Raw genomic sequence first — 24,162 nt, forward strand, 5'->3', positions numbered from 1 at the left:
AGCAAAAACATGATATCCTAAAATTTTCTCGATAGAAAAAAAATCACAAATATGCATCTAATTTTTACGAATTTTCCATTTACTGCCATAACCGTGCATTGAACTAAGTTAATATTTTAACACATTGTATAAAATTCTATCATTGAGAGATCGACCTAGCGGATTTTTAAAATGTTGTATAATTATCGAGTTATTAAGAAAAAACTAATTTGGCGATGAATCCACGTCGTTCTTTTTCACCTGGCATATGAAAGACGGCCGTGAGTGTAAAGAGAGAAGGATGATGTTTGATTTTTGGGGTTAGTCGCCCTCTTAATAGTTATTGACACATAATTATAATAAGTACAACTAAAAAGAGAAAATTATTATTTTTAAACAAAACCTTGTAAACCGACTTCGAACTTACAAAAAAGTATTAAATTTTATACTTATTGTTATTATAAATTATTTAAATAGTTACATTTAAATAATTTAGTTACATTACAGAACTCAGCTAAAGGTCATTTTTTGCTTTACTGAAAATATGTTATGCCTACAATATTTACTAGAGCAATCTCAGAATGTTGAATGCTGTAACGAAAACCCATCGAACACAAAGTTATATTAAAGATGTACTCTCGTAGGCATGGGCGTACCGAGGGGGGGGGGGGGGGGGAGTAATCTACATACTTATACTTACTACATATATGTAAGTATTTATAAAGTAAGGACTAAGGACAGCTGGGCCGTGGTCCACGTGTTAAAATAATTTCAACGCGTGCCCCACGGCGCCCGAAGTTGCTATGGAGAGGAGAATTACTATAATAATTGAATGCCTTGAATTAATGCTATCGTAACAGAATCATCTTTTCATTTCAAAATTTGATAGAAATCGTCTAAAAATGTTCTGTATTTGGTTGAATAAAGGAGATATAAAAAAAATCCACAGCCGAACATATAACCTACTCCTTTTTAGAAGTCGGTTAAAAAGGGTTTTAAAGCTGTGGGCTCCATAGTCTTCTTCGCGGATGTTCATAGATGGCACGTTAATTCCTTACATCTTATGTTTAATGTAACAAGACTTACTATACAATAAAATATAAATCCCATTTAGTATGAAAAATGTAATTAGATAAAATAATATACATTGTATTAAAAAATACAAAATATTGCATTTGTACATAATTTACACATATTTTCCAAGCAGCAGACCAAACTTGTATTGTATCTTGTGCGTGTATACTTCTCCGGGATTCAAAACCGAGTTTGGAAAATGTTTCTGGAACAGAAATGTTTGTAGATTATATAACAGAATGTATAGTTTCAACCTACGAATAATAACAACTAAGGAATCGTAACTCCCATACTATTACCGTTTAACGGCCGTTCCCAATATTTGATCTATCTCTGGTTTTGCCCTACTAGAGATAGGAATAGCTCACATTAGACATTAGAGCCATATAATTTATATCAATGGTGAGCTGTTTCTATCTCTAGTAGGGCCAGCGCGCTGTTAAATACCGTCGTGTGTGGCACTACAAGTCAGCAGACTGGGATGAGATGCGGTCGTTTTTTGCATCCTATCCTTGGGGGCACGTGTGCTTCTCGCCGGATGATCCCGACAACACTGCCAACTCTGTTGCCGATGTGGTGATGCAGGGGATGGAACTTTTCATTCCGACCTCTGTAGTGCCAACTGGTGGCAGATTTCGTCCCTGGTTTGGTTCATCCCCCAAAAAAGCTTCTCGCCGGAAGCAGGAGGCTTACCAATCCTGGGCCAACGCAGTGTCTGCTCGGGATTTAAATACCATCACATATAAAAAGGAGTAGGTACAACCTTGCTTCTAGGTCCCACAAGAAAGAGATTACTCGGGCAAAGCAACAGCACGTCAGTAGAATTGGCAAGAGACTTGAGTGCCTCCCCTCGGGAACCCGTGCATTCTGGTCTCTGGCCAAAGCTATTGAAGGAAATTTCTGCAAGCCAACCCTACCATCCCTACACGTAGGAAATGGATCGTTGGCCCAGGACGCAAAGGACAAAGCCGATCTTCTGGGCAAGCTCTTTGCGTCAAACTCGACCCTGGATGACGGGGGGCAGAAACCGCCTCCCATATCGCGATGCACGAGCATCATGTCGGATATTCGGTTTCATCAGCGCTCAGTGCGAAAAGCCCTCTGTTCCCTTGATATCCAAAAGTCGAGTGGGTCTGACGGAATCCCGCCTATTGTGTTGAAAAAGTGTGCTCCAGAGTTGGCTCCGGTCTTGACGCGTCTTTTTCGGCTCTCCTATTCCAATGGCATCGTCCCGGCTTCCTGGAAGACAGCCTTGGTGCACCCGATCCCCAAAAAAGGTGACCGCTCAAATCCTTCCAACTACAGACCAATCGCTATAACCTCTCTCTTCTCGAAGATAATGGAATCCATTATCAATAGCCAGCTTCTTCGATACTTGGACGGCCAGGGATTGCTAAGCGACAAACAATACGGGTTCCGTAAGGGTCGCTCGGCTGGTGATCTCTTGGCATACCTGACTCATCGTTGGGCTCAGGCAATTGAGTCGAAGGAAGAGGCATTGGCAAAACTAACAAGTTTGGACATTGCAAAGGCCTTTGATCGGGTTTGGCATAAAGCGCTGCTATCAAAGCTTCCATCATACGGGCTGCCCGAGAAATTATGTAAGTGGGTCACTAGTTTCTTAGCAGAAGCATAAAGGTCGTAGTTGACGGCGAATGCTCGGAAACTCAGTTAATGCTGGTGTCCCTCAGGACTGTGTGCTATCGCCTACTCTATTCATACTGCATATCAATGACATGTTACAAACCAACGGCATTCATTGCTATGCGGATGATAGTACAGATGATGCTGTATATACCGGCTCCCTTAATATTTCTCGGCAAAATGTAACTGAGAGTCGAAACGAACTTGTGTCTAAGGTGGAGAATTCATTGGAGAAGGTCTCTGAATGGGGTAGACGTAACTTAGTCCAATTCAACCCCACCAAGACACAAGTCTGCGCGTTCACCACTAAAAAGTCACCAATGGTCGTTTATCCTCGTTTCGAGGGCACATCTTTAACCATCTCCCCTAGCATTGAGATACTTGGCGTCAACATATTGAGCGAAGTCCAGTTCCGATATCATCTTGAGGGTAAGGCCAAATTAGCCTCGAAGAAGCTTGGTGTACTTAACAGAGCGAGACAGTACTTCAGTCCGGACCAACGCCTACAACTCTACAAGGCGCAGGTTCGGCCTCATATGGAATATTGTTCTCATCTCTGGGCAGGGGCTCCAAAATACCAACTGCTCCTTCTGGATCGTATCCAGCAAAGGGCTGCTCGAATTGTTGACTGCCATAGTGTTTCAAACAGCTTGGACCCCCTGGAATCACGCCGAGATGTAGCTTTACTTTGCATCCTCTATCGGTTGTATCACGGGGAGTGATCTGAGGAATTGTTCGGAATCATACCACCTGCAACTTTTCGCTATCGTCCCACGCGAAAAACATACCATCCTCATCACCTTGATGAGTAGCAGTCTTGCACAGTGCGTTTTTCGCGTAACTTTCTGCCGCGCACTGTAAAACTCTGGAATTAACTGTCACCAGCAGTATTTCCAGACAGATACGACCTGCAAACCTTCAAGAAAAGAGCGTATTCCCTCTTAAAAGGCCGGCAACGCACCTGCAGCTCTTCTGATGTTGGGAGTGTCCATGGGCGACGGTAGTTGCTTACCATCAGGTGACCCGTTTGATCGTTTGCCCCCTTATTTAATAAAAAAAAATGTTACGTCAGCCTAGTACCGCTCAAGGCCACCTAAATATTGCAAATGTATTGAAATGTGTACCAAAGGTACACTTTTTTGACAAGTATTGTGGAGCATGTTTTTTGACGAAGTTACTTTTCCTTAGTTTTTATTATTCGTAGGTTTCAACATTAGGGTCAAATCAGAAGAATCAGCATCGAAACGCAACGCGTAGTCTATGCATTTCTAAATTTAATGTACAGAATTGACAGATTTCAATTGCGTGAGAGTGAGACGTCTTGCAAATCTATCAAATATATACTTTAGAAATGTACGCGACACGTTGCGGTCTGAATTAACCTTAAAATCAACAATAGGTCTGTAAGGTAGTCTGTAAGCAATGCCTTGATGGGGCACTTTTGTCGGAGACATAATATTAAAACTCCAACTAAGACTCTTACTACAGGAAAAGGACTCGAATGATTTAAGTTTTTTAAAAAATGTGAAAATGCTTAGGTACATGATTTATTGCATCCGGATAATTTTGAGGCATGATACAGAAGAGGCCATGTTTTCGGTAGTTGGATCCACCTTTTCCCACAAGAGGTATATATCCATACATTCTTTTGCCCTGAAATTTTATGAAACTTTTATTAATGTGTTTCGTTTCTTCATCATATATTTTTTCTTATTTGTACTATGGTGACTAAAAGGTGGCGCGATGAATTGGATGCGTTCGACAAAGAGTGGCCAGTAACATCACAAGATCGCAATTTATGGAATAATGAGGGAAGGCCTTTGCCCAGCAGTAGGACACAGTGGGCCAATAATAAAAATAATAATTATTTGTACTATGAATTTGGCACGTAGTTCTTTAGAGCTAAGAATTGATACAACTACAAGTATAGATGAACTGCAATAAGTTATAAACTGATGAATTTTAACACTGGAAAATATATAAAGTGAATAGAGTGAATCTCTTTAAATGCCCACAAAAAAAATCACCTCGCTTCCATCCTCAGACTTCTCCTCGCCTTCATACGATTGCAAACTTTCAGCATCTTTCTCTACACTTTCTTCCTCTGTACTGACTTTGTGGGGCATCTGGTAAAAATTACAAAAATTTAATAATAATAATAATAATATCTATGGACGCTTCACACCACGTCAGTCTGGCCCCGTGCTAAGTACCTAAAGGACTTGTGTTACAGGTACCAGACAACGGAAATATAGTTAATACTTTTATACTATACATATATTTAAGATTTTTATTATATCATACACATATTTAATACACATCCAGACCCGGGAACATTGAAAACATTAATGACTCCATAATATTATAATACATATTTATTGTGTCAAATAATAGATTGTAATATATTATATATTTTTATTAAGGGTAATATTTACTCGATAAAACACGAATAAAATGTCATTTTCTAAAAATGATTCCTAGCTAGATTGATTTATCGACCCCGAAACTCTCTAAATACTAAATTTCCTGAAAATCGTTGAAGCCGATTCCGAGATTCCAAATTCCAATTATATATTAATTTTATATATACATCTAAACAAGAATTGCTCGTTTAAACATAATATAAGATAATTATGTTCCTGCAATGCAATACATGTTGCTGGAAAAATTGGCTTATCAACTTTCCGAGTTATATCTAGATATGTAGATATTATAACTCGGAAAAGTCTTTTAAATATTTTTTGGCATATTTTTGCACCTACATACCTCAAGTTAAAAAAAACGGCTTAATATGTATATTTATTATTTATACTGCGAAGCGAAGTATTGTCCTAGCGATTTAACCACTTCTTAAATAATAATAAAGTCGAGTCGCCCTAGACTTAGTTAATAAATATATTATTATAATTATGTTTCTGTCCAAACTCCAAACATATCCGGCAACATTTATGTCACAGTATAGCAATATGACATATCGTTACGAGTATGTTGTTATGTTTTGTTATTCAACGACGTTTGAAATCAAATGAAATATAGTTGTTACATACAATATTACGAATATTTAATGATATGGCACGGAAACCCACTATTTGTGAAACAACAGTGCGTATACTCCGTTCACGCATGTTCGTGAGGAACATCGATATATTTGTTATTTAAACATAAAACATAAAGGATTTCCGTCTGACTTGATTTTAATATAACTAGCTGTTTGACAGAGCTTTGCTCGTATGTATATATATATATATATATATATATATATATATATATATATATATATATATATATATATATATATATATATATATATATATATATGTACAAGAATTGCTCGTTTAAAGATATAGGATATATCTAGATACGGAGATGCCGTAATTCACCGTTTTTAGAGTCTTATTACCTCATAATTAGAAAGCTACTATTTTTCACGTGGGAAGAGCCATGTTTCGGCACGAATGGACCGGCTCGACCGGAGAAATACCACGGGCTCACAGAAAGCCGGCGTGAAACAGCGCTTGCCCTGTGTTTCGCCGAGTGAGTGAGTTTACCTGAGGCCCAATCCCCTTTTTCCCTTTCCTACCCTCTCCTGTTTCCTTCCCTACCCTCCCCTATTCCCTACCCTCTCCTATTTCCCTATTCCCTCTTAAAAGGACGGCAACGCCCTCAAAAAGGAGTGTCCATGGTCGACGGAATTTGCTTTTCATCAGGTGATCCGTTTGCTCGTTTACCCCCTTATTTCATAAAAGCTACAAAATTATAATAAAAATACAGTGCCAATAATCTTCAGCATAATATGAACATTCCTTTCTCTGTTATTAATAATTACCTATTTTTGTTTATTATACTCATGATATCTGCTTCCAAAGTAATAGCTATTTATTTAAATTGAAGCATACATTCAGCATCTCCCTAGTATTTACAAATTACGTTTATTTGAAACACGCCATTAGATCGACAATTTCATTAACTACATATTCGCCGTTTGAATTTTTTTTTGGTAAATTTTGAATTAAGATAGGTGAGTAAAAAAAAGGATTTTGGTGTGATCTCGGCAACGCGGCAAATTTATGGTCAAGGTCGTTTGCCCAGGGGATGGCCTTAATATTAATTATTGTACGCTTGTATTTGCTGACACTCTACTCAGCGCTCCAAGGAATCACTCTCCCCGCAACATTCCTTGCAATTCCTTGCGGCTTGCGCGTTAGCTGTCAACAAGGATATAGATTGAATTGTCTTGAATTGAATCCTTATAGATTGAAAGTCGCTTCGATCGTAGGCTGTTACACTTGCGTGTGAAAAAAATGCTTATATTAGAGACGCGGTGTGAGACAGCAAGTTTGCGAGGGATTGAGAGTCATGAAAATTATAGGCCCTCAACATTTTTTGTCTAGTCGACAAGTTGAAAATGGTACAAAATAGAGATACTGCTCTTAAAATTATGTGCGATAGCTCATTGGATCCGTAATGATGCCTAAAAAAATGTGCCAAATACACATTAGCACATCAAAAATTGCAAAAGTTATAAAAAATTAAAGATGAAAAAAATGGCATTTGGTTTTTTGCCAATATTTTATAAACTATTAATATTTAAGAAATTTCAAATAAAGATTCTGAAAGAAGAGAAAATTTTCAATAAAAAACTCTGAACTCCCGGAACTCTATCACCATTATTTATAATTTTAGTTTTACGCTGAAAATAGATCTGCTAGCGACATTTTAGGTTGTACGCATGGCGTCACAAGCAAGTACGGTACATTAATTTATTTATTTAAGATATTGAATATATTTTTGTTATTTGAAAAAAATATGGTGTGTTCTGAACACTATAAATAATTTATTCCCGTTGGAAATTTTACTTGAAGTTAATTTTTCAACAAGTTAAACAATTATTAATATAATAACAAAAGTTTCTCGAACTAGAGTAGAGAGAGTCTTAATTGTAAGAGAAAAAAAATGTTTAAATAATGGTCGTAAAATTTTTTCGCTTGGTAGAGCCTTTCTTAAATCGATTTTAACATACTTAAATCTTGTTAAAATCGTGCCATATGAGTTTAAAATAAGTATATTTTATACTTTGTTTCTAACACTTTTTTTACTTGAACAAAAACTGAAAAATCCAAGTAATATTGTTAAAGAAAGAAAAAATATTAAATAACATAATATTATAAATTATTTTTTTACTTTTATGGCGTGATCTTGTTAAACTTACCTATGTATGTAAAAAAGGCTGTAAGAACTTACGAAGTGAAAATCTTCAGACCGTTATTTAAACTTTTTTTTCGCGTACAATTACGTCGTTATTCGTGAAAATTAAAAAAAAATATTCAATTCCTTAAGATTTAAATAAATTAATAAATGTACCGTAGGCTTTTGACGCCACGCGTGCAACCTAAAAATGTCACGCGCAGACTTTTTTCAGCTTTAAATTAAAATTATAAATAATGGAGATAGATTTCCGGGATTTGGGGTATTTTTATGGGAAATTTCCTCCTTTTTCAGAATCTTTTCTAAATATTAATTTATATAAAGTATAAACTGATATCTAGTATTTGAATCCATAATGTTGTAATATACAACGCTGGCAAAAATATTAGAGAAAAACAGCTTGAATAGTGAAGTGGCATAATTCCCGATATTTGTTATTAAATTTCAAATAATATTAATTTCATAGTTTCCACGGATTAAATAATTGAGTTGTTTAAATATATAACCTACTACAAATATAGATTTTCAATAGTAGATCGATATCCCATCCCCTTTACACGCATACAATTTCATCTAAATGTCGTAGCAGACAGACGGATAGGAAAGCGTTACTTTGTAATTTATTGTAATTTTATTTCTAATTTAAGTATCCACTAAAATCACATTTATCGATAGCATCATCATAAGCACAATACTAGTAGAAAATTCTAGAAGGCGACACTCGTTTATGATGTCAGAAGTCGTCGTCTTTTTCCGACCGTGGCGCAGGGTGTGCTGACAACATTCGTTTCTAAACATGCAGGCTAGGGAAGGGAATCGTCAATTCAATCACTGACATTTTTATACTAAATTTATTATAAATAAGTAAAACAAACACGTTTATTTGTTCAGTAACCATTGCTTCATTTGTTTTATGATGAATTAATATAAACAGATTTTTTTTTTTAATTTATTTGCATTTTTGTATCAATAAATCATTGCTTATGTCCCGTCCCTACTGTCGGATTTTTCCGACTCGGGCATTGGACATCAATACACTTTTCTAAGAATATTTTCGGTAATATATTTAACTTAAGACATTATTTTAGGTCTTCTAATTGAGAAACTAAAGTTTTATTTATTTTATTTTTTATTTTTATTTAATCAAGGTACAAAAATAATTAATGAACTAAGCCTTTACAAATTAGGTTAGTAAGTTAATTATACATTGGTGAGTTCATTAATCTAAATATTGTACACAGCTTTTGTTAGTAAAAAAAGAAATTACATTGACAATATCAGCGTCTTAATTTAGGAAAATATTAACACTGAAAAACTTTAGGGTGCATTAAGTATAACTAATTAACATCTAAAATATATCAATTGTAAATTATTACTTCATTAACTATAAATTAATTTAGACTAGCACGAGTCGGCGCATGAGTACCGAAAACTATTCCACCTCAATTTTTTTATACGATCCTCTTCAAATTATATATTTTAAATGATTATACCGAAATTTAAATTTCAAGTGCCTTACTGTTACCATTATTGATTACGAGCAAAAAAAGGACAAAAAAATCACGTTTCTTGTATGGGAGCCCCCCTTAAATATTGTTACGGTACATGGTATACGGACACGTAGTGCCATCTAGCGACAAACCAGCGAAACTTACCGAGGAACACAGGCAACATAAATCCCCTACTCAATACTAGATGGAGTGAGATGCGCAAGTACATACTCGAACCTTCTAGAAAGTCCAACATTTGTTTACGTGTTTACCGGTTTATTTTGTTTGTTTATTGTGGAACATGCTCGAGCCTCCTAGAAAGTTCCCACGCTTGTTTACTTGTTTATGTGTATCGGAAACTTTCTGGAATTCGATTCGCCATATAAAAAGCCGCAGGTAAACGGCCCGGCAGTTCAGTTCGGTTCGAGCGATCATCAAGGCGATTTCGGAGTGACAATAGTAAGTGAACCAGTGAAACCTTCGACTTGGCTACGACCTAGGACAGTGATAGTGCTTAGTGATTGGACCTAGTGATTAGTGTTTGGACTTAGTGCTAAGTGTTGTGACCTAGACTTAGTGAATAAAGTCTTCCAGAGAGTTAGCAGATCTTTCTCTCCAAATCCTTCGAACCCTAGCACGTAATAATATTAATTTTATTTTATTTTTAGTATTTGTTCTTATAGCAGCGACAGATATACACAATCTGTGAAAATTTTAAAAGTCTAGCTATAGCGGTTCTTGAGATACAGCCTGGAGACATAAAGACAAACAGAGAGACGGACAGACAACGAAGTCTTAGTAAACCCTATTACTAAGACTTCTGAAATTTTCACAGATTGTGTATATCTGTTGCTGCTATAACAACAAATACTAAAAATAAAATAAAGTATATTATTTAAGAGAGGCTCCCATACAAGAAATGTGATTTTTTGGCCTTTTTTGCTCGTAATCATTAATAGTAATAGTTAGGCACTTGAAATTTTCACAGAATTCTTAATTATATTTGTAATTTAATAATTAATAATAAAATTAAAATAAAGTAAAAAATTAAGGGTATTCAGTTTTTTTCCCATACAAAAAACACAATTTTTTGTCTACTTTTGCTAAGATAAAAAAAAGTTATAAACAATGAATTTTTTTAAATCTCTATTAATAATATTATTAAAAATTGTATAGAGAATTTAAAATATATATAACTTAGACATTATTCTTTTTTTAATATATTTTTCTTGGGTCGAAAGAACCCAAATTTGAGATTTTTCAAACCTTTAAAAATTCATATTTTTAAAAATATTAACTTTATCGTGAAAAGTCATAGGACCTTTTTTATTGATATTTCAATAAAGAATATTAAAAAAAATTGTCCGGTTGAAAAATAACAATTTCTTGCAATTGTTTAAACAATGTTTGTTTAAACAATATGGCACCGGGTTGCGCCATGGCAACATGCATTTATATCATCAGGAGGGCAATTTGAAAAGGATCGTATAAAAAAATTGAGGTGGAATAGTTTTCGGTACCCATGCGCCGACTCGTGCTAGTCTAATTTAAGTAAGTATAAACATTATTTTAATATAATGTACTATCAAACAAAAAAGGCAGATTAACCGAGTAGTGATACTGGTCGTAAATATCCGACCTTGGCGAAATCGGCACGAAAATATTTGTCGAATTATTCCGACCTTGGCGGTTAAAGGGTTACTTAATAGTTTATGAATTATTGGCAAAAAATGAAATGCCATTTTTTTTCAACTTGTTTATAACTTTTGCAATTTTTTATGTGCTAATACACGCTTTTGGCACATTTTTCTAGGAGTCATTCCGCATCCAATGAGCAAACGCACATAATTTTAAGAGCAGTATTCTTTATCTATCTATTTTGTACCATTTTCAACTTCTCGACTAGACTATTTTAACAACATTCGATCGTAATAGAATTACGTCTTCCTATCTAAGCATTTTTTCATTCCGTAAGAGTTAGAAAATCACCTCAACTATTTTCTCTGGATCCGGCAGTAGGTTTCCCGTGTAGAAGTGCATCCCCGGCTGATTGCTGTACATCTCCATCACACGACCGCTCTCAGGATCCAGTACTCTGAAATTTATAAATCGAATAGTAAGCAATTGAAATACATAATATCCTATTGAATAAGTCTGGATGAAGACAATTGGCATCTTCTAGAGTACCATAATATTATTGTTATGGTTTGCGTTTTAAGTAGGTAGGAAATACAAATAGATGATCAATTTCATCTACGAAAAAAATAGCTTTGTTACAGTTTATTAAATAACTACGTTTATAATAGAATGAAGAAGCCTTTAAAAATCACATTTTACTAAATGTCGCACATCCTAAATCTTCATATCAAATTTTGGAAAATTCAATAACACCTAAATAATATTATATTAAAAGCTCTTCGGCTACAGTTACCTGGCATGGAAGGTCAGATCCTGGTCTATACCCTGGGTGACACAATAATTCAAGTCGTAACCGCCCATGGCGATCTTGTTAATCATTGTCTTCAACACCCTCGGAATTCGGAAGTCGAAAGAAGTTCCACCCACCACTTTCTTCTCACCTGAAAAAAGATACAAGAGCATTGGCACGCTTTCCTAAATGTAACAATTTTATTATATTTAAAATTGGCGACAAAAAATATATCTCTTTTTTTCTGATAGTACTATCACTTATCAGAGAAGTTGATTCACATGCATACGGCGGACCTACGTAGTTTGATCGAGTTTTGTCAAACCCAGCTTACAGATTAGTGATTACAGTTTTACATTGAATTGACATAATCCGACCGAATGACGTGGGTCTGTCAACTGTCTATGAATCAATTTCTTCTATGGTACAATACTCAATAATCAATTCGCAGTAAATATTATTGCATTCAAATATATAAGTCGCTAGCTACTACAGGTTAAAGATTAAATACTTGCTACAATAATTATGCATCAATACTCGTACCATCGAAAAAATTGATTAATATGCAGATGGCGGATCTATGTAAATAAGTCGAGTAATGTCAATTTAATGTAATCTGTTGGCTGGATTTGACATAATACAAGTTAAAACCGAATTACTTTGGTCCGCCATATGCCTATGAATCCACTTCTCTGATAGTACTTATCATAACAAAAGTTCCTTACCTGTGACAAAACCTTCGTCGTCCTGCGCTGTGTACTTGTCTGCGTTGATTGTAAATATGTGGTTGTATAATGCATCAGGACCGGAATTCTGAAACATTATAATATTTTTTATCAATTATCTTCTTCTGTGGCCTTTACTGTACTTATAATAGTTTGATGTATGCCAGGTTTTGAAAAATGTGTTGATTTTCTACTTGTACAATTTACTTGACAAGTTGAGTTGTAAGGTATTTTTTTTCAGTCTGGAGACTGAAATTAAAAATCTAGCCGCGTAATTCCCATACTACTTCTACTTCTACTTTAAAAAATATCTGTTACACATTCAAAAACCCAATTAGTTTAGGCAAAATTATACGTTTTAGATTATTCATAGAATATCATAGATTATCGCAATTTCATAGTAAGCGTTACTTACATGTCCGGCCAAATTGAAATACGGGGACAGGCTCAAGTTCACAATTGTCGGCTCGCTGGTGGTGCATTTCATCTCTACTTTGAGTGTGTTGTCACAGGTGACCTCAAACTCGATTTGAGTCATCAGGGACCCCGGGTAACCCTCATGAAACCTGTCGGAGACGTGGCTCATGATCACCTTCTTCCCACTCACATATGATCGCCAGTTCACCTGGAACATCATTTGAAAAAAGTTTGAATTTTCCTTTGACATTATGATATGACGCTACGTAAGCAATTTGATGATCAATTTGAGGAAAAAGATTATAATTTAATTGAACCCCTAAATACCGGATCGAAATAGAGAAAAATTAAGACAACGTAAAGGCCTTTCTGCGGTCATGTTTCGTAAATTATGATAGTGAAGCTGTCTCTAGCAATAAATTGATGTCGATAATGTGAGCAATTATTGACGATATTATCCTTTTATCAGGTTCGTAATCGCATGTTTTGATCCATCATGGGCCAACGTGAAAAGGCATAGTATTTTTAATTACCTTGTCAAACCCAGTGAAGCCACCGTTATAATGATGTTTCCCCCTGTTCGTTGATAAGGCGTAGAGTTTTCCCGATGGTCGAATTTGTATGGTAGGGTCTCGGATGTAGTTAGCATATCTGCCAAGTGTTGACCCAAAGTACGGATTCCTTTCTTGGAAATATTCTAGAAGAGAACTTACAAACTTATATTATTAAAAGCACGATGTTAGTACCTCTTCTTAAAACATAAGTGTAATTTTATTTGATTATAATATTATTTCTATTTCAATATTATAACATTACCGTCCAATGTATCAAAACCAGCCACTACATCTGTTGGCACACCTTTTCTATCAGGCACTTGGATTGAGGTTATAGTTGCACCATAAGATATGATCTGCAAAACATTATCAGAAACATACTTCTACCGAATTTTGTACATACCTGCACTATACACATCCTTAGTAATTAGTGCAGACATTTAACTTGAATTTCCCCCTAATATTTCCCCTTAATATTATTATCAAATTCTAGAGGCACAATGTAGCAAATACTCAATTGTGTATATTTGCTAGGATGATCTTAAAGTCAAATTCAAAAGAGACATTTCAAAGTTAAATGAATTAATAAACCTGAACAGTCATTTTATTCTTAGTCTTCCAAGTGTATCTTCTAACAATGTCGATATTGGTACTGGATATACAAGGACTATGTTCAGACTTTGGCAGGAATTCTTCAGACACTTTGGGGTCCTTTAGTTTTTTGGTACCAATGGGTACTTTTGGCATGAATCCGAAGCCGTCAACTATCAGTTCTACATCTGGTGTTTTTGGAGGTTCTACTTCAGATAGTTTTTCATCGAGTTTTACCGGAGTGACATCCCCACTAGCTTGCTCATCTACTATGCTGTTTTCCGACATTATTATTTAATATAATCACAAAAATTTGTATGGATTTGTCTAATAATAATACAATTTTTACTATTTATTAAAAATAAAGGGACGTATAATTTTGATTGAAAATACTAAATTGACATCTTGACAAAAAATAGTTTTTAATTTCAACGAGTTGGCTGAGTGCTGCTGTTTTCATATTTTTTTAAAACAAGAAAAAAAGTCGTACGTACACAGGTCACTAATAATTTTATCTTGTTGTAATTATTTATTTAATTTACCACAAAAATTATATCAAACAAAGTTCATTCCAACCTTAAAATATAATGTTTTCACCGCCTCACTATTTTTTGTTACTAAAACAAGGTCAATTCTATTGCTGGTTGGTAATTTAATTTTAATTTTTGTAGTTTTTTATTTTGGTTCAATTCACACTCAGTTGGCGAAAGCAACACCTACGTGTCTCAAAGGAAAAAAAACAATAATTTGGCAGTGAAAACTTATTTATTGTATAAATTAAAATTAAGGCATGTTAGTATTCTTGTTAAACATATCAAACGTATTTTATACACAGTATCATCTGCACGTAATACAATAATTAGCAAATAATTAATTGTTGCAAGACGTTGCACAACTGCATTTTTTACGTTGTTTAAAAACTACACCCAAAACACTTTTACACTTTGCTTATCAAGTTCAATGGAATTGGTCTTCCATTTGTTGTCAGCTATGTCTTTTAAAAAGTCGACCTCTTTGCAAGGAGACGGTGGTATTATATTGATGATAGGCAGTCCGATCTCTTGAAAAGAACTCATTGACGAGAAACCACTTTCGTCTTCTATAAAATTCGACGACGCCCTATAATCATTTCTTTTGTCAGGTGTTTGTACTACATTTTCAATGGATTCTAGGCCCGTTTGTGTAATTTTTTGTTCATTACCAAATACTTTTATGCCGGTGGAATCGTTTTCTAATTTGCAAGTAAGAGATGATTCCGACATTATAAATTCGTTTACGATTCTAGTGCTCGTCTCTTTTATTTCGTTAGTTCCGCCATTGTGAGCACTTTTGCAGTTAGTTTCTAGAGTGATTGAGTCAGCCGTGTCCTCCTCGATCAAGTTTAAACACCCAGAAGACACGTTCTGAATGACACTTTCTTTTCTAATATTGTCGGTTAACTGTAAAATGTCATTGTTTTTTTCGATACACGTACAAGCGAGATCAGGTAGTTTTGTGCTAAGAACCGTGTTGGCAAGAGTTATTAGTCTCGACATCTCCTCGGCTATTTTTTGACCAGTTTCACTTTCGGAGACTAAAGAAATTTTGGACTGACTCCTGAAAAGTACAAGAAATCGTTACTATTAATGATAATTGTGGAGCATGCAAATCAAAAAGTGAAACCAATAAAACCTACCAGATGCTGGTGCAATCTTTTTGCCCATTAACGTTACTAATCGATTTACTTATTTTCCTTGTACTTATTTTCTTGGTGGGACTGATAGAGTATTCCATATTTTTATTGACATGGAACACAGATCTAGATCTAGGCAAGTCTGTTATGTTCAGAGATTTTTGGTATAACTTTTCAGTTATTATTTCTGGCTCATTTTGTTGATATTCAATATGTTCCTTCACCCTGCTCAAAAACGACACTATTTGCTTAAGTAACGCAATATGCATCTGTCTGTTTGCTTCGGTCTGAAAAAGAATGATTAAATTGGGAACGTGTAATCAAACAATATGAGCTTAGCATAAAATAATAAAAAATATGACAATTGCTCAGCAGCAGCGCAGCATTTCGCAAAGCTCGCTTAAATTAACAAATTAATTTTTAAAACATTGGTGCACCAATAAAAAAAAAAATGAAAAAATACCTGAGCAAGCTGCCATCTAAGCGTGTCTACCTCCATGTTCAATACATTAACTTCTGTTCTTCTTATGTCGGGATTGATTTTTGGCGATTTGTCCAGAGGTTTGACAACTTCATCAATTCGTTTCTCCGATGGTATTATTCGCAAGAACTTTGCGCCTGTTTCTTTTATTTCTGTTACCTGTAACAAAAGAACAACACATGAATTCATTACTAGTTTCTTGTCAATTGCCAGGTGAGAGTTTTGATTGGCCTCCGCATAAGAACTAATCCTACGAACATCAATTGAAGCAGACATACCACTAAATTGTTCCTGATTCATAATTCCTTCGTTCTTTCCATGGGAAAACTATTCCGACGCACGCTATTCATGTCTAGATGAAATTATTGGAAGAAATTATTATTGATGTAAACGGTAACTAAACAGTTGGTTGATTTATACGTTTTGCGAAGTGAATTATGAACAATAAATCATGGTGCGTTAGTGTCGTGGGAGGTGGGATGTGGGGAATAAAAACAATCCAATAGCGGTGGTCCCGTTATCTCTTTGTGTGACTCAGCAAAAACCTGGGATTGAACCGATGTCAAAGGTATCCCACGCCATGAATGCTCTGACCTCTATGCAAACGCAAAAAATCAGCAACGATGCTGTACTGCCGTGTACAGTTATAATAACTAAACATTGCTATCGAAAGTGTGTTAATATATTCGTGACTATATTTGTGTATTTGAATGATTAATAATACAAAACGTACTCACGGCTTCCATTTTTGGGATTATACAACCAAAGTATGTGAAACGCAAGCGATATTAAAACATCGACTAAAGCATTGTCTCGTTAAATAACAAGCGGTAATTTCGCTTAAGTCATTGTATAAATTAACAATATTGGTCATGCTATTTCCTATCGTGTCTATAACAAGAGTTAAACTTACAAGTATGACCCTGGATGAAGAAAATTAAAGTGGAAGGCACCGAGGCGTGTATTATAATATAACGTAAGCTTAAAATCTTTTTATTTAAGGCCAAGCACCGCATAAGTGCAAAAACCTCTTCCATTTCCGTTGTATTCTATGGACCATGATTGGGAGCTTATAACCCGTGACTGCTTACAAAACATTAACATGAATAAAGGCCAAAACTATTGAGCAAGTGAAGATGGTTGATTAATTACACTGTAAGCAATAAAGACTCATTTTGATGGGAAAAAATTATAATGACCAAATTAAAGAGTAACTATTTTCACAATGGATAAGTACTGACAAAATTTAGTAAGATAACGTTCACATACAATGCCTCTACATAATAAAAACGTTTTTATGAGTTGTTATGAGCTTCTGTAGACTTAAGAGCACTTTATAAAATCACATAAGCAGTTAATGTTTCACTAGTTCATTGCAACTTTGTGTAACTATCATAATCTCTGCTACTTATTTCTTAATTTGTTTAACATAATTAACTTAATTATCGTAACATGTAACTTGTAAGTAACCCTTTTCTGCTTTGAATGGTTGTATAAACGCAAATCATCACGCTAAATCTGTGAAATGTTAACAACTCTGTCATTATGTTTTTTGTAGATCACAGTTATTTTTGGTGAATAATCGTAAATTCATAAAAAGGTAGATTCATCAAAACGCAGTCAGGGTCAAGGGTTAGATATGAGATATTGGAAATACGTCTTGGTTTAATTTTGAAGTCAAAACTCAATTTGTTTAACAACAACAATTTTGTTTTTATCATAGAGTAAAGAAAATTGCTGAATGAAGAGCAGCTAATAATCAAAAATCTGTGCATTTGTAACGTATAATCTGTAGAATTGATTTGATGCTATTACGGCGTGCGTTATCGTAATTCATTGCCGAGTTTACAGAATTTTGGTCAAAATTATAATAATTGAAGTTAGATTGTGTTATCATTGAAGCGAGTGAATCGAAGTTTGAAAATTCAATAATAGTTTCATTTCATTATTCCATAATTGTGTATTCAATGGGGTCATCGTTGAGTTGATTGTATGCACTTGTCGGGGGTAGGGTAGCTTCCGAGGGCCCCGGCCGGATATAGCCGTCACGCGTCGCCGCCTGCGCATGACGGGCTTACCACACTGCTAGCCGACCAAATTCAAACGACCAACACTCAAAACACAACAACGATACAGCCCACCTCCTCAAAACCGCCGCGCTACGTTACGTAACCGGTGAAAATGATATCTCATGTTTTTAATTTTTCTTATACCATTGACCGATTTACACCTGTAATATAAGGTTAGCCTTGGTTCCGTGCTAGTGCATCGACACACGAGAAGCGAAACGGGCAACATGATATGAAACGTTATCGCTGACATAAATAGGTCAATAAACAAAGATGTGACCGTTACTAGCCGGTCAGAGAATAAGATCATCGAAGTTGTAAAAACTAAGCCAAATGCCAGAAGCCATGGAGCTGCTCACGCTTGATCACATTAGTACGACAATGACTATAACAAATTGACCATTCACAGTTCACAGAAGTTATTACGACACCAAGAATTGAGCTGTTATGGATATGAAATCAAATCTCACAAAAACACTACTGATTTTAATGGAATCTCAAATAAGCATCTTGCTCGTTTCTATAAATTACTGTTTGTGTGTGTCAAATAGAAACGAGCAAGATGATCCAAGAGTAATGATCAAGAAAATGTGTTGTATGAATTTTCTAATCTTACAATATACTAGAAGTAGAAATAGAAAAATGGGAAATCCGAAATGCTCTTCTTACCCCATACCTTCAAGTTTTATCAATTTACGTATCAGTTGTTAGTCAATCTTATATTTTTCATTCCTCTTTTAATTGTTACCTCATTCGAATACCGTAATTATAATGTCCGTTACCTGTATTTAGTATTTTGAATGGCTTATTGTTTATAAATAAGCCAACGCATCAATTGTGATCAAATCTTCAAACGGTTATTATTCTCGTTATAACAATGCACTATGTGTGTATGAGTGGTTATAGAGATATGTTATGTATGGGGTTAATTATATTTATCCCGATTCAAGAATTTGAACTTACAAATAAGTTGAAATATATACTCTTCTCAATAAAATCAACTTTTTTATAGTACCAACTATTCTATCCGAAAAAAATTGGCTATTAATACAGCTAATCCTATAATACTTTTGTATGACGTCAGGTTTTTGCTAATAATAATGTGTGAAAATATTAACCATGTTTACCAGTTTAAAAACAATACAATCAGTGAAAGAATAAATGCTATGAGATATAAAAACTTTTCATATCTCTCAGCATATTTTATTTGAGAAGGCAAATATATATTCATATAAGTCTCTTGAGAAGAACAATAATTGAAGACGTGAGTTGAAGAACAAGCTATAACTAACATTTTGTAACATACGGATATTTACTCATTTTTTCCCAAATAATCTGAACAAACCATATTGTAACTTATATAGGTCATCACCTGCTTAAGGCGACGCCTTGATAATTTGGCTGTAACGATATCGATTTTTCTCAGCAAAGACTAAAGCTAAGAAATTATAGTTCATTGTCAGTATTCATCATGCCTTTGTTTTTGAATTACCCATAGCATAACACGATCGGTCAACTTTTATAACACAGAATAATATCAATCAAAAAGACCTCTGTAAAAAAGGGATTCCTATTTTGCCAACAGAGGAGAGTGATTTAAGCTTCCAAATTTTTACATAAATTGGTTTAAGCATACACTTTAATTTGCCCATAGCTTAAATTAAATGTATTTATGGTTTTTAAATTACGCAACAAAAACCATTTTGTCGCTACGCCCTTTCCGTTTTTTGCTGCTCCATTGCTTGTTTTCTAAAACAAGCAATCTAAAACATATCCAACACGGTTTTTACTTTAACGCGACGTCACCTTAATATAGATATTTTATATCTGACTACACATCAATTGCACATTTTTTTTTATTCCAAATCATTCTTCCGGCCCTAAAGCCGGCATTTATGCAAAAAACGACATTTTTTTTTAATGTTACTTAAATATTGTGTTCTTCCACACATGTCTTCAATTTCCAAAAGCCATTTAAGTGGTAATTGGTATCCAGTACCAGAAAATATTGAACACAAAGACTTGCCATCAGCTTCTATTGCTAATTTGTCCTTCAGCCAAAAGCCATTTTGTAACGTTCTCGTTAGTAAAACGGTTGTAATTATAGTTTGATTTCATGCTTAATTATTTAATTCGTTAGACATAATTAATACAGATTTTTTAGTATATATTATAATAATAATTTAAAATAAATGGTTTTAAGTGGTCTATGATTTACCTTGTGTGGAATATTTTTTTATTAAATCTAATAAAATAGATTTTATCCTCACGGAGTCCAAATCTAAAGTAAGTAGGTGCTACTACACTTACTTTTAAAAACAATAAAATATACATATATAAAACATAATAAAATACAGCATGACAATTATAGTTCAGTAAAACTGTAACCAAGGTTCATGCAAATAACATTTATGAAAACTAGGCAGTTATTTCAATGGAAGATACTTAATATAATAATAATTATTATTAAGTATAGGCGAATTGTCAATTTTTTAAGTCGGTAAAAAATGGTAGCGACCGGCGCCAAAAGAAGAAGACTGAGGTAATGATGAGCAATTCTTACGTTATTTATTTACAAACAATTCAAATGCAGACCGCTTCTTGCCATGTGAACTTATGTAACCCATAAAGCTGGTTACACACTTAGTTTTTACTATGCAAGAGTGGTATGGATAATAACTACCGTTGTTACAGGTTGTGTATTGGTACAGAGAGATTGAAAAAAAAAAACTAAAATTGGTTTATGAAATAAAACTTTCAGCAGCAAAAGGGCGCTATATCATAAGAGAGCGCCGAAGCATTTTGCAAGATCCAGACGTTTCAATTAATCGTATCATCTATGTTATACGACCTAATATTTTGATCGCATTTAAGTTTGAAAATTTACATAATAATATTATAATATTATTGTTACATTGGCTGTTTGCTGCCGCTTCGTGAAGACTGAAGTAGTGTTCCCGGCATACAAAGGACAGACTTTGATTTCTTTAACACCTTGGGGTCTAATTTTATTAATATTTCTTAGTAAACCACTTGATGATGGGATCGCGTATGCTAAAGCAGTTTCCAGCACTAAGTATATTGTGTTGACCTATCAAACCATAATAATGTTCCAATAGATAATTTTAAAAGCTATTTTCTTGATGACATTTTAGTAAAATATCTACACCTGCCCCTATTTGTAGTAGTCGTGAATCGTAATGTACACTGGACCTCACATTTGCGTCACGTTCGAAGTTCGTGGGTACTCGGTCTTATATTAGATCCGGTACCGTACACGTACTTGTCATGCGTCGCCCGTTCCACTAAACACGTTACCTTAAAGTTCATATGAGAATAATCCTTATGTCTTCGGAATAAAGGGCAAGCAGAGGCCAAATTAATTTGGACCGCAACAATACTTAAAAATTGACGATCAATGATCACGATTTCAGTACCAATATTGTAAAGAAACGGAAAGGGACAGACGCTACCGAAATTTTAATTAATTTATGGGAAAAAGTTTGGATGGTTCTTGGCTCGAAGTGCAACTATAGTTCTGAATGGACCACGAATGGAGCATAGGGCACATATTGTTAAATAATAAATAGTAACGTAACCTAGAATGAGATAGGAGAGAAGAATAATGTAAATATAGAATAGAAGAAAATAAGCCTGGATTCAGGAATAACTAGAATTTCGAGAATCATGTTGCGACTTTTTTTTGTAGACAAAAAATTATTTCAATTTTACTCATCTTTTAATTGTAGACTTAACAATAGGCAAAGGAATGTAATAAAATAGGTGTAGAAAGGAAAGTTTTTACCAAAACGGTTTTTGTTAAATAACGGTCGATAAGAATTCAATGAATTGAGTATTGTCAACGAAGCGTAAAACCGAACTGATTTTATTTTACCTCATCATGTTATATAGTTAGTTACTATATTAGTTACAATGCTTGTTCAAAATTAATGTGAATTACTACATACCACACTGCTGTATATATATATATATATATATATATATATATATATATATATATATATATATATATATATATATATATATATATATATATATATGTAAGTATTAAGTTGTAGCCTTAGATTTACTACTAATAGGGGAGGGTAGGGATGGGAAGGGAATAGGGGAGGGTAGGGAAGGGGATAGGGTAGGTGATTGGGCCTCCGGTAAACTCACTTACTCGGCGAAACACAGCGCTAGCGCTGTTTCACGCCGGTTTTCTGTGAGAACGTGGTATTTCTCCGGTCGAGCCGGCCCATTTGTGCCGAAGCATGGCTCTCCCACGTATAAATTTCTTCAAGTAATTAATTTGTACGACAATTTCATAAAATTTTATGTTGTTGTTGTTCCCTTTTAATCCCTTGTACAGTCTTCAGTCAAGAACTACGTATAATAAAAACAAGAAACAATATAATATGCCTAAATATTTGTCCTTTGGTGACTCACCCACTTGCGATCGAAATGAAGAAAGACCTAAGAGCTATAACAGAGGAAGGCAGAAAAGTGCGGCTATTCTGGCTAAAAGCGCACGCGGGTACTCCAGGAAATGAAAGAGCGGATGAACTGGCAAAAAAGGCTGCACTTACCATAAACACGGCCTCAGATTACAACAGAGTGCCAATGTCCTATATACGGAGAAAAATAAGGGAGGGGACAACAGTTAAGTGGCAGGAAAGATACCAATCCTCCTCACCCGGATCGGTCACAAAAGTTTTTTTCCCCACTGTTAAAAAGGCGTGGGAAATACTAAGGCACGTTACAATAACGCCTACACACGTGCAAGCCATGACCGGTCATGGAGGATTCGCAGCATACTTGTATCGTTTCCACCTTAAAGACAGCCCCTCCTGCATTTGTGACCCCGTAAAGGACGAGACAATATTCCACCTGCTCATTGAATGCCCAAGGTTTGGTAGTAACAGGTCTGACTTAGAAATACAACTGGAAATGGAGCTAAGTCAGGCAACCCTCCCTACCATCATGGAGGAAAAAGCCACCAGAGAACCGTTGATGGTATTCATTAGCAAAGTTGTCTCCAGTGCAGCCACAGCAAATGGCTCAACGTTATACACAGGCCACAACAAATTAAACTATACACCAAGGCGAGTAATAACAAACACATCAACACAACACACACGAAATCAAACACAACGCACACGATCACAAACCCCAACGTCCACACAGACACACTTCACATCAACCCACAGGCCAGGAGAAATACATGCGCCAACACAATCACAGGCACACACAGAAATACAACGGGCAGTTTCAACCGAAATTGTAACACAGTCGACCCTAGAGCAAACCCAACAATTACTAGCCCGCGGACAAAACGGGGAACCGAAAATTAAACTAAGGCCGATCCCTCTCTTTATGTCTAATCCAACCGAAACATTGGGTATAACATACAGCCGTCTTAGCACTCCCAACCACGTCAACATCTCACCGGGACTAGCAGCAATCCTAAACGGAAGTACATCAAAGACGAACATGAAAATGAGCAAATATTTAGCTCTCCCAACAACTACCTTCGCTAGCCAACCATGCAGAATACTGAAATCAGACACCAAAACGATAATAGTATTCGAATGGGATGCGCAAACAGCCTTTGAACGGGCATGTTCGTCTTTGAAGGAGTTGGGAGCAATGGGGATAAGACACAGTATCACCCCACGCATAATCAGCGTAGACGCCATGTCACTGGGACAGGACAAAGGCAGGGCTGCAAATTACTATGGAATAGTAAAAGCCTCAGAACATCATGAGATAATCGTCTACGAGAACAGAGGGGATGACCTAAGCTTCCTCAAAAAGAATCGTGATGATCAGC

The 24,162-nt window shown here is 35.2% G+C and overlaps 2 protein-coding genes across 4 annotated transcripts in view; both read right to left on the reverse strand.

Annotated features, from left to right (window-relative positions):
* Window positions 1–1,157: 1,157 nt before the first annotated feature.
* LOC121739058 (galactose mutarotase-like) lies at window positions 1,158–14,439 on the reverse strand. 3 transcript variants are annotated; one of them, XM_042131370.1, is made up of 10 exons: window positions 14,108–14,439; window positions 13,779–13,872; window positions 13,496–13,659; window positions 12,961–13,170; window positions 12,546–12,633; window positions 11,824–11,971; window positions 11,382–11,487; window positions 4,725–4,823; window positions 4,240–4,350; window positions 1,158–1,258 (listed from the first exon to the last, which is right to left on the reverse strand). In XM_042131370.1, exons 1-10 carry the CDS (start codon window positions 14,393–14,395, stop codon window positions 1,166–1,168), a joined length of 1,401 nt encoding a protein of 466 aa, XP_041987304.1. In that variant the 5' UTR covers window positions 14,396–14,439; the 3' UTR covers window positions 1,158–1,165. The 3 variants fall into 3 exon arrangements, with proteins under 3 accessions (XP_041987304.1, XP_041987305.1, XP_041987306.1); XM_042131371.1 differs by lacking the exon at window positions 4,725–4,823; XM_042131372.1 differs by lacking the exons at window positions 4,240–4,350; window positions 4,725–4,823.
* Window positions 14,440–14,875: 436 nt separating this feature from the next.
* Window positions 14,876–24,162, reverse strand: part of LOC121739059 — a 33,429-nt gene continuing 24,142 nt past the window's right edge. Inside the window, exons 2-4 of the mRNA XM_042131373.1 lie at window positions 16,243–16,419; window positions 15,783–16,066; window positions 14,876–15,703 (exon numbers count right to left, since the gene is read on the reverse strand). Coding sequence (XP_041987307.1) covers window positions 15,028–15,703; window positions 15,783–16,066; window positions 16,243–16,419 — 1,137 coding nt within the window. The 3' untranslated portion in view covers window positions 14,876–15,027. The remainder of the gene's footprint in view (window positions 15,704–15,782; window positions 16,067–16,242; window positions 16,420–24,162) is intronic.

Source organism: Aricia agestis, chromosome Z (genome assembly GCF_905147365.1).
Source record: "Aricia agestis chromosome Z, ilAriAges1.1, whole genome shotgun sequence".
Lineage (NCBI taxonomy): Eukaryota > Metazoa > Arthropoda > Insecta > Lepidoptera > Lycaenidae > Aricia > Aricia agestis.